This window comes from Phacochoerus africanus, chromosome 10 (assembly GCF_016906955.1).
Source record: "Phacochoerus africanus isolate WHEZ1 chromosome 10, ROS_Pafr_v1, whole genome shotgun sequence".
Taxonomy (NCBI): domain Eukaryota; kingdom Metazoa; phylum Chordata; class Mammalia; order Artiodactyla; family Suidae; genus Phacochoerus; species Phacochoerus africanus.
The window spans coordinates 30,442,584-30,454,682 of record NC_062553.1 but is presented as its reverse complement, the minus strand read 5'-3'; the positions used below and the strand labels follow the sequence as shown (position 1 = coordinate 30,454,682).

Below are 12,099 nucleotides of genomic sequence, written 5' to 3'. Positions count from 1 at the left end.
ACAAACGTACAAAAAAGTGATTAAGTACCTTGTATAGTGTCCTTGTGAAAGACATAAGTGTACACCTTATCGTCATCATAGGCAATAAACACACCTTTATCCATTGGCCAGTTTTCCCAAAGAACACCTTTAATGGTTGGTGGAAAATCTGGAATCTCATAGGTAGCATCCTTAACCTACAAAAATAAGCATTTTACAGATTTGCCCCGAGTCTATACGTAAACCATCATTGTTTGCCTTGGTAGGAAGGAGCTGGCCAAGCTGACCAACTTTCAACTCAGCAACACCCCAAGAGAAAGGAGGGAAGGTTGCTTTTGCCATTCCTATACTAGGTCTGGCTTGAAAAAAAATATACAGTTATATGGAAAACCAAGGGTGTTAGCTAAAGTGTGGTGACTCTGCAGGAAAAAAATGGATACAAAATTTCAGGTTAAGAAACAAAGTTGTAGTGGCTCAGGATGACAGAAATTTTACTATAAACACACTTGTGGTTAGAAAAGTTGCAACCATCCTGTCTGGGTACAGAAATGCTCCAACTAGAGAAGAAACTGAGTGATTCATACACGATTTGAAATTTAAATAAATTCCACTGTGTATGTTTCATTTCAAAGACTTCTCTACAATGCATTCCAATAAACATAAACTGAGGTACTGTTACAGTAACATAAGCTACTAAAAAAAAATTATCCCACATATTCCTGTGAACTCAGGCAGATAGGCTTATTTATGCCCTGAATGTGGAGCCAAGAAATACCTGCCTCCTCCCTCATCTATCTTCCTCTCAAAATGAGAATGAAATGTAAAATTCCTACAAATAATTACAATTATAGAACTGTGCTTTTCAATACAGTAGTACCATTATTTAACATCCATTACTAGGAGTTCCTGTCGTGGCTCAGCAGAAACAAATCTGACTAGCATCCATGAGGAAGCAGGTTCGATCCCTGGCCTTGCTCAGTGGGTTAAGGATCTGGCATTGCCGTGAGCTACCATGCAGGCTGCAGACGTGGCTTGGATCTGGCGTTGCTGTGGCTATGGTGTAGGCCGGCAGCTACAGCTCTGATTTGACCTTTAGTCTGGGAACTGCCATAGGCTGCAGGTGTCACCCTAAAAATATCCCCCCCCAAAAAAATCCATTACTTAATAATATGTGGCTATTGAGCCTGAAATGTGTCTCATCCAAACAGAGATGTGGGTGAGTGTAAACTACCTCCCAGATCTCAAGTATGAAAAAGGAGTAAAAAACATCTTGCAGGGGAGTTCCCATCGTGGCTCAGTGGTTAATGAATCTGACTAGGAACCATGAGGTTTCAAGTTCGATCCCTGGCCTTGCTCCGTGGGTTAAGGATCTGGCGTTGCCATGAGCTGTGGTGTAGGTTGCCGATGTGGCTTGGATCCTGCGTTGCTGTGGCTCTGGCGTAGGCCAGCAGGGACGGCTCCGATAGACCCCTAGCCTGGGAACCTCCATATGCTGAGGGAGTGGCCCTAGAAAAGGCAAAAAGACAAAAATCTCGCAGTCATAATTTTTATGTTGATTATATCCTGAAATTATAATGTTGGGGTAAATTAAAAATATTATTAGAATTAATTTCGCCTCTTTCATCTTCTTGTAGAAAGTGTGGTTAGTTGGGAGTTTCCTTGCATTGTAGCAAGTTAAGGATCTGGCATTGTCATTGCAGTAGCTTAGGGTACTGCTGTGGCATGGGTTCGAGCCCTGGTCCAGGAACTTTCCCATGCTGCAGGGCATGGCCAAAAAATAAAAATAAAAAATAATCTTGGAGTTCCCGTCGTTAACGAATCCGACTAGGAACCATGAGGTTGCGGGTTCGGTCCCTGCCCTTGCTCAGTGGGTTAAGGATCCGGCGTTGCCCTGAGCTGTGGTGTAGGTCGCAGATGCGGTTGGGATCCAGCATTGCTGTGGCTCTGGCGTAGGCCGGCGGCTACAGCTCCGATTCGACCCCTAGCCTGGGAACCTCCATATGCCGCGGGAGCAGCCCAAGAAATAGCAACAACAACAACAACTACAACAACAAAAGACAAAAAGACAAAAAAAATAATAATCTTGATTTTAAAAATGTGTCTAGTAGAAAATTTAAAGTTACATATAAGGTTCAGATTACATTTCTATTAGATAGTGCTGCATACCACGTATTGCACTTATATTGTAATTATACTTATTGCACTTGTATTTACCCAATTTACTTTATAAATGCTATAAATTGTATTTATTTAATATACATAATTATCTTTAGGTATGTAAGTATATATATAATATATATTTAATTTGAATCCCTTACTCTATGACAGATACTATTATGCCCCTTTTGCAGATGAAGAATAATGAGGCACACAGAAATCTGAAGAGCTAATATGCTGAAGCGTAACGATTTAACCCAGGCAGTCTGGCTCCACTGTCTATGCGTCTAAGTGCTATCAAGACGACCCTCAGTTCGGGAGGATGAACACGCCGGTGCCAGAGGACTGATGGCAGAAATTTTTTCAACGGGGGTAACCATTTGTTAGGTGCTTATTGGGTGGGAGGTGCTGTGCTGAAAGCTGTATGGGCATGAGCTCATTTAATTTTTATACCACCTACTAAGTAGGTACTAGAACTGTGTTCATTTTATAGCTGGGGAAACTAGGAATCCAATCAAAGTGAGAGCCCTGGAGGAAGCCGGCCCAGGCTCACACCACTGATGTCACGTGCCGGCTGCATGACCTTAGACAAGTTACTTATCTTTTCTATGCCCTAATTTCTCCACCTATAAAAATGGCAAGATGTGAGGTCTGCTGTAAGGATTAAAAGAGATCCCTGACATACGTAAAATATACTCAGCCCAGAAATATTGGTTGCCAGTATTACTAATTTTAAATCCAGATTTATCTGCCTGTCCATGCACTAAACTACTGCCTCTGGTTATGAACTTCCTACCTTATATCATAAGTCATTCTTTGTGAGCATAATGGGGTACAAGGGTTTTTTTGGTTTTTTTTTTTTTTTTTTTGCCTCACCCCACGGCATGTGGATGTTTCTGGTCCAGGAATCAAACCCGTGCCCCAGAAGCAACCTGAGCCATTGCAGTGACAATGCTGGATCCTTAACCTACAGAGCCACAAGGGAACGCTGCAAACGTACATGTGTTTTATTAAGGCACATGTACGAAAAATAGTCATCTCTCTTAATCCAATTAATGGACAGCCGGAGTCATCTCCCTGTTATCCACACAATGAGGAAAAAGAGGTTGAATGAACATGTGCATGAAGGGAAACTGTGAGAATTTTAAAGAGGGACAGTTGTGGTTTGAATTATTATATACTTTTGTATGCGTACATCACAGAACAATGTTCCTCTCAAATCCTTTGAAGCTGGCTGGAAAAGGAAGCTGCAACAGTAGCACACCAGGACAGGGTGAGTATTAAAATCAAGTAAACCCCACAGCACCCTGGCTGAGAGTCCAAGGACCTTAGCACAGCCTCCTCTTAGGTCCGAGGCTGTGGGGGAGTCTCTGCACCACAAGCCCTCCTTTCCCTTCCCTGCCAGGCTGGCCTTCCTCATAGGAAGGACTGGGTGTTATTTAAAAGCAGGACTTACTGCAGTTCCCATCATGGCTCAGCGGAAATGAAGCTGACTAGAATCCATGAGGACGCAGGTTTGATCCCTGGCCTCGCTTGGTGGGTTAAGGATCCGGCGTGGCCGTGAGCTGTGGTGTAGGTCACAAATGCACCTGGGATCCTGTGTTGCTGTGGCTGTGGTGTAGGCCGGCAGCTGCAGCTCCAATTAGACCCCTAGCCTGGGAATCTCCATATGACATGGGTGTGGCCCTAAAAAGAAAAAAAATATATATAAATAAAAGCAGGACTTACTCCTGTGGGCACCACACACCCCTCGGATTCTTGCCCAACAATCTAAAATTCTAACTGACCAATGAAATGCTAGTTTTGCAAGAAGGGCACACTGGCCCCCACGTTGACTCAGGGAAAGCCTGTGCTCTCGTGGAGTCATTCTTTTGTGTGGATTTTGTTTTACTAGAGTTTTCCTTCTCAGCTTAATTGTGTTGCAGGTTAGAATTGGGAAAGGGATTGGAGATGAGCAGCAACACGTAGAAAATTCTGGAACGTGAGGGTTTTAAGTTGTGGTCAAGAGGTAAAGAGAGCAGAGGTTTAACTAACCCCTCAGCTACCCCCTGTCAGATAACATGCTTAGAAAAATCAGCGCACTGAAACCTCATCCCATCCTTGGGAGGGAGGTCATGCCACCCTCTTGGACAGAAATTATCAAGGGAGGAGACCCATAAAAGGAGAAAGAAAAAGGCATCAACCTGCTCAGGGCAGGTCTCACCCCTGGCCCTTGTCTGAACCGCCAGAGCCCATTTCTGACTTGCACTCCTATCAGACGCCTGGTGTGCACGGTGTGCCCGGTGTGCCCTGCTACCCTCTGGGCGCCCTGTCTGAGCGGCAGATTCCACGCAGAGAGGCCAAGGCAGCTCAGCTTCCTTATAGCCTTTACAGGAAGGAAATCTCTATGAGATTGAGTTCCTTATTAAGTAGCAGGAACCCAAGGTTATCTTTAGATTGATGTCATTTTTTCTCATTTGGTTTTGTGACTGAGAAATGGGTTAAGAACTAGCATATTGGGAATTTTGCATAAATAATCCAGGCACGCCTGTGGGAGACCTGTTATATTTGTCAAAGAAAGAAAAAGAAAGGAAAGGAAAAGAAATGAAGGAAAGAGAAAGAAAGAAAGAGGAAGAGAAAGAAAGAGAGAAAGAGAGAGAGAGAAAGAGAGAAAGAGAGAAAGAAAGAAAGGAAGGAAGGAAGGAAGGAAAGAAGGAAGAGAGAGAGGGAGGGAGAGGAAGGAGAGGAAGAGAAACAGAAGGAAGGAGGCCTTACTATCTGGGAGCCTGTATCCTGAGAGGAGGCTGTCCTGGCTGAGCTGTGTCTTCACTGGGGTGAAGCTCGCCTGGGGACCACGTGTTAAGGGCTGGTCCAAGGGCACGTGCGGGCTATGGGAACTCTGATCAAGAACATACTCAATCTGTAAGATCAGTAAGTGGCTATCAAAAAGAAATGAAAAACGGAGTTCTTTGGTGGCCCAGCAGGCTAAGGATTCCTGGCCCGGGAATTTCTGCACGCTACGGGTGCAACCAACCAACCAACCAACCAAACAACAACAACAACAACAAAAAAAAAAAACAAAAAAAGGAGAAAGAAAAATCCAAGTGCAATAAATAATGTAAAAACACATTGCCTTTCTCTAATCCATTTTCAAAAAAGAATGTTTAAAAATAAAAGAGTAACTGATTCTAAAAATGGCTCCTTCTGTTTTTAATCATCTAAGACATAAATCCCTTTGCTGTGTGTTCAGGATTTTGAGGGAGGAGGAAAATCACCTGCGCGGAGCAGAAAGGATAGGACACCGTCCCTGCCCTCTGAAACTTCTTAGGTTTCTGGAGAGAAAACTTGTATCTGAAGATATGCTGCAATACCGTGTAGTAAATAGGTCCAAAGTGGTGCAAAATACGACTGTTTTTTCCCCCTAAAAATCCTTCTGGGGCTGACACTACGAAAAATTTCAGAACAATGGAAAAAGTTTTCCTGATGTAAACAGTCAAGAATGACAGCAAAGTACTATACCCCTGGGCACTGTTGAAGAGAAGATGGTTTTCTATGTGAAACATGTTTTAAAAACACGTCATAGGTTGCAGTTTTAAAGAACAAGCATTTGAAAATTTCTCTAGACTTACAGGACAGTAGACAAATCCCTCACTTTTTTCATCAATGAAGACTAATCTGGTCCCATTTGGGTCAGGAAAAATCTTTTTCACACCGACAGGGTGTCGATAATCATTCACGAATTGCCAGTCTTCAATGTAGAAATACTGAATGACACCAGTCTAAAAACAGAAAAAAATCCAGTTACAGAAAAAAAGGCTGTCAAGATAACAATGACTTTCAGCATTCATGTTAAACATACTTTCACATCTGAAGAGAAAAAAATGTATTTCTGATGAAGGAAAAGTCTAAGAATAACATTTACTCTGTGAGCAACACACAGACCCAAGGAAATAATTAGAATGTAATCTTCTTAGTGATATTAAAGCTTAATTGATTTTCAGATTTTTCCACTTGCAGGAAATAACCTTGCTGTTTAAGAGCGACTTTCAAATCATGTTAAATATTTTTTGTTGTTAATAAATTAGAAAATTAAGTTTAAAACAAAACCGAAAGCCATCGGATACAATCAATTGCAATTCTATATATTAGCAAAGAACATGAATGCACCACGTTTTTATAGTATCATTTACAGTCCCTGAAAAAATGAAATACTTAGGTGTAAATTTAACAAAATAGGACTTGTATGCTGAAAACTAAACACTGATGAAAGAATCAAAGAAGATTTAAATAAATGGAGAGGTGTAATGTTTTCATGGATTGGTCATAGTAACATGTTAATTCTTCCCAACTGATACACAGGTTGAACATAATTCCAATAAAATCTCAACAAGATGTTTTTGTAGATATAGACAAGATTATTCTAAAATTTATATGGAATGGCAGAGGAACTACAACAGCTAAATCAGTTTTGGGAAAAAAAGAATAAAACGGGAAAATGAGTCTATTTAATTTCAAGACTTTTTTTTTTTTTTTAATAGCTATAGCAATCAAGATTATGTAGTACTGGTGCAGGGAGAGAAACATAGCTCACTGGAGTAGACTGGAAAAGTCAGATTATTTGTTACCAGGGCTTAAGGGTACAGGGCAGGCAGGAGGGAGCACAGCAACATGAAGGATCCCTGTGGTGACAGAATTGTTTTGTATCTTGACTTAATGTCAATATCCTGGTTGATACATAATGTAATGTAATGTAACCACTGAGGGAAACTAGGAAAGGGGTTTATAGGATCTCTCTGTATTGTTTCTTACAACTGCATGTGAATCTAAAATGATCTCAAAAAGTTTACTTAAAATAAAAACACATAAGATGTTGGGCTTCTACTCAGGCCAAGATGGAATAACAGACAGGATTTAAATTTCCCACCCCAAATGACTAAAAATAACAGACAAAAGTACATAAAAAAAAACAAAACAAAAAACACCTATTTTCAAGATACTGGGAGAAGACATCAAAGGACAATAATCTCTGAGAGACAGGAAACAAGTAAGTGAGGTCCTACAACTGCTCCAGTTACTGCCTAGAGAGTTTTCAAGCCAGGGCAAAGGAAGAGAAAATACAGGTGAAGCATGACTCCCTGAGTTGAAGAGGCAGCGCTGACAATCCAGCAGAGGCAGCAAGGAGGAGCTAGACTTTGGAGGGTACAGTACCGGAGAGAAAATGCTGCCCTGAGAGAGGACCTTGGAGATCTTCAGAGGATCTGCCATTCGTCTTCCCTGCATCCATATGTGCAAACAGCCAAAGCCAGGAGAGAGAACCATCCCAAAGGATTAGAGGGGACAGGGACTGCTCCCAATAGGCAGATTGGAAAACATAACTCACAGGACATAGAGTACTCAGAGTCTTACCTCAAAAGAAAGAAATAATTAGCTGTAGATTAAGCCTGACAAAACTCAAACTGTTTCAAGTAAATTAACTGCACCCCAAAACAAAGCTCAAGAGTATTTTTATTTGTTGATTTTTGCTTTTTTAGGGCCGCACCCACGACATAAGGAGTTTGCCAGATTAGAGGTCGAATCGGAGCTACAGCTGCTGTACCACAGCCACAGCCATGCAGGATCCAAACCACATCTGTGACCTACACCACAGTTCACGGCAACGCCAGACCCTTAACCCACTTAGCGAGGCCAGGGATCGAACCTGAAACCTCATGATTCCTAGTCGGATTTGTTTCTGCTGCACCACAACAGGAACTCCATCAAGAGTATTTTTAGAACCACAAAAACATCCAGGACCCCAAAAGGAAAAGTTACATATGCAAAGAAGCAGGAAAACATAACCCTTACTGAAGAGAATAATTAATCAATCAAAACTGACTCAGAATTGGCCCAAATATTAGAATTAGCAGATAAGGTAACTGAAACATTTATTATAACTGTCTTGTATATGCTTAAAAAGGTAAATGGAGACATTGAAGATATAAGAAACAGGCTCTAATATATCTTCTGTAAGTGAAGTACCATGTCTGAAATGAAAAACACAATGGATGAAATTACTGGGAGATTAAACATGACAAAAAAAAAGAAAAGAAAAAAAAAGGCTAGTAACCTTGAAATACAGCAGTAGAAATTATCCAAAATAAAATCAAGAAAAAAGAATGAAAACATTTAAAGAGTATCAACCAACTTAAGTGGGCTAACTTGAAGTAGTTTAATATATGTGTAATTGGAGTTTCTGAAATTGGAATGCAAACAGAGGGAGGAAAAATATTTGGAGAAATAATGGCTAAAAATGTTCCAAATTCTATTAAAATTAAAAACCCTTGGATTCAAGAAGCTCAACCCCAAGCACAATATGAAAATGACACCAAGACACATTGCAATCAAATTGCTCAAAACTAGTGATAAAGACAAAATATCAAAAGCAGCCAGAGGAAGAAGATCACAAACCAAGGAACAAAGAGAAAGATGAGCTGTGGTGTAGGTAATAGATGTAGCTTTGCTGTGGCTGTGGCATAGGCAGTGGCTACAGCTCTGATTCGATCCCTAGCCTGGGAAGCTCGATACGCCGTGGGTATGACTCTAAAGAGACCAAAAAAAAAAAAAAAAAAAAGAAAAAGAAAACTCTATACTGAAGCCAGACACAAGGAGTACATAGTAGATTTCATTTATATATGACTCTAAAAAATACAAACTCACTTATAGTGACAGAAAGCCCTCAGTGGGGAGGGATGGGAAGAGGACTCATAAAGGGGCATGAGAAAACTTTTGGGGGTGATGAATATGTTCACTGCTTTGACTGAGTTGACGGGTTGATGGGGTTTCACAGGTGTATACATATGTCAAAAGTTAACAAACTGAAGGCTTTAAATACTGCAGTGTATTGTATACCAGTTATGCTTCAACAAAGATATTTTCAGAATTGCTCAAGGATGAGACATCATTGAAAACAAGATTTGGTCTTTTTTTTTTTTTTGTCTTTTTTAGGGCCGCACCCGAAGTATATGGAGGTTTCCAGGCTAGATGTCTAATCGGAGCTGTAGCCCCCAGCGAACACTGGTAGCCACAGCAACATGGGATCCGAGCCGCATCTGCGACCTACACAACAGCTCGCGGCAACGCTGGATCCTCAACCCACTGAGCGAGGCCAGGGATTGAACCTGCAACTTCATGGTTCCTAGTCGGATTCATTAACCACTGAGCCATGCCGGGAACTCCAGGTTTTATAACTATGTATGGTGGTGGATGTTAACTAGACTTACTGTGGTTACCATTTCACAATATATACAAAGAGTGAATCATTATGCTGTACACCTGAAACTAATATGTGATATGTCAATTATATCTCAATAAAAAATGAATGAGACTGAGATAAATGCTGTGTTATTGGCAAACTACTACGCTTTGAGTTCTTCCTTTAAGATGCTGTGTAGCATAGTGGGAAAGGTAGATACTCCATCAGGAAACCCTGCTTGCTAAGCCCACCTCTACAAACTTACTAACCTCTTCTTCAGGGTCCTTGTCTCAAAAACTCCCTTGCTTTTTTTTTTGTTTTTTTTTTTAGGGCTGCACCCGCAGCATGTGGAGGTTCCACGGGTTAGGAGTTGAACTGAAGCTGTAGCTGCTGGCCTATACCACAGCCATAGCAACTCAGGATCCAAGCCTTGCCTGTGACCTACACCACAGTTCATGGCAGAGTGGATCCTAAACCCACTGAGGAAGGCCAGGGATCAAACCCATGCCCTCATGGATGCTAGTCAGGTTCCCTAACTGCTAAGCCACAATGGGAACTCCTCCCTTGCTTATTTTATAGAGTTAATGAGATAGAATAAGTGAGATCCAAGCTTTATAAACAGTTCCATGTCATACAAATGTACTATATGTACTCATTATTTACCATATTACTTGCCACTTGCTCTGATACACAAGACTTACTCTCCTTGTGTATATTAGCACAAAGACTGATTATTTTAGGCCAAACTTAAATTTAAAACATCTCTGGTGCAATGGGATTGGCGGCATTTCTGCAGTGCCAGGACAGTTTCAATTCCCAGCCTGGCACAGTGGGTTAAAGGATCTGGTATTGCTATAGCTGTGGCATAGGTTGCAACTGCAGCTTGGATCTAATCCTTGGCCTGAAAACTATGTATGCTGTGAGGCAGCCAAAAAGGGGGAAAAAAAAAAGTCTCTCTTACAGCAGTAAGCATGTTTTAAAATATGCTCTTTTTAAAAAACAATATGAGAAAATGGAATCTTTGAAACAGTGAATGATTGTTTTTCTGATGTGGAAAACAAGGTTTTATGGTTTGTTCAACCAACTTTGCTTAATTCTTCTAGAGGATAAACAAAGTAATAGGTATAATATGCTTTGAAAAATCTTTGAAAACCTTTTTTACCAATATAAGATGCTATTACTACAACTATGTTTTATGTACAAGTGGCTCATGTAATATTTAGAAGTGTTGCTGGCTCAAAAGACCAAAAGATTGAAGTGAGATTTTAATATTTATTAAATGCCCACGAAGTGTAATCATTGGCGATCTAAAGTTGAATGAGGTGTCCAGACTCATAGACTTTGAAAACCTTATGGTTACCAAAAGGGACAGGTTGGGAGGTGGGGGTGGACTGGGGGTTTGGGATTGGCATACGCACACCGAGGTATATGGAATGACTGGCCAACGGGGACCTGCTATATAGCACAGAGAACTCTACCAGGTATTCTATGATGATCTGTGTGGGAAAAGAATCTGAGAGAATGGATATGTGTATATATAAATGACTGGGTCACTTCCGTGTACAGCGGAAATTATCAGAGCCTTGTATATTAACGATACTTCAATAAAAAAAGAAGCTTTCCAGGGAGAAAAAGAATGTAAAAAAAATAAAGTTGAACCAAGTGTCTTATGTTTGTCATCACATTAAATCCTTAAAGCATCTAGGTAAGGAATATGAGGCTGGGAGGCATCAAACACAGCTAGCAAGTAGGAAAACTGCTATTTGAGTCCAGGTTTTCCAGACTCCAAAGTCTGCCCTTTTCGCTAAGCCATAAAAATTGCTTATAATCACAAAAGCACTTGATATTGGCAAAGATGCCGCCTATGTGCTCTCCATAAGTATATCATGTTTACAGTTATACATATACTATCTATATTATATATGTGTATATACACATGCATATAATAAGTGCATCTTATTCAGTAAAATGAGAAATTCCCCCATGCTCTATTTTAGAGAAGACAGTACGTACATCTGTGCCATAGATGAGGAAATCACTAGTTAAGGCATGACATAAAATACGGCACTTATCATCCACTGCCGGGAAGAGTCGAGTCTCACGTTCTTCTTGCGCATCCAACATTTCACTTTCTATCTAGAACATAAAGAATAACAGTGGCTCACAGATTTATCCGAATAAACCTGGTCTGACGTATCTAGGGGGCAGGGGAGTGTCTTTTTAGGTTCAACTAACCATTCAGACTCCCCAGACTGCCACAGAGTGGTTTACTTAAGCAAGGGATCAGGTAGGAACCCAGCCTGGCAGCAGGGAGCCCTGGACATTCCTTTTAACGGGAACAGTCTTCACAGCAGGCTCTGCAGTTGTCTAGTAGCTCATCTCTTTGGCTTCCCAGAAGCAAAGAGCCAAGAAATAGATGTGGAAGGTGCCCCAGTTAAGCCCCATTGTCCAGGTGCCAGTATCTCTTGAACAATTCAACAGGCATGGTTTCAAGGTCCCCACAGGTGATGTGCCCAAATCCGAGGTTCAGTGCATTCCAGGAACCCAGACACACGGTGTTCCCATCAGTTTTTTTTTTTTTTTCTTTTTGCCATTTCGTGGGCCGCTCCCGCAGCATATGGAGGTTCCCAGGCTAGGGGTCGAATCGGAAGCTGTAGCCACCGGCCTACACCAGAGCCACAGCAACTTGGGATCTGAGCCTTGTCTGCAATCTACACCACAGCTCATGGCAACACCGGATCCTTAACCCACTG

General features: G+C 41.2%; 1 protein-coding gene across 1 annotated transcript in view; it reads right to left on the bottom strand.

Moving 5' to 3' along the window:
* Positions 1–12,099, bottom strand: part of WDR19 (WD repeat domain 19) — an 89,474-nt gene that overhangs the window by 50,519 nt on the left and 26,856 nt on the right. The window contains exons 14-16 of the mRNA XM_047799311.1: positions 11,360–11,482; positions 5,745–5,894; positions 29–176 (exon numbers count right to left, since the gene is read on the bottom strand). Of these exons, the coding sequence (XP_047655267.1) occupies positions 29–176; positions 5,745–5,894; positions 11,360–11,482 (421 nt within the window). The remainder of the gene's footprint in view (positions 1–28; positions 177–5,744; positions 5,895–11,359; positions 11,483–12,099) is intronic.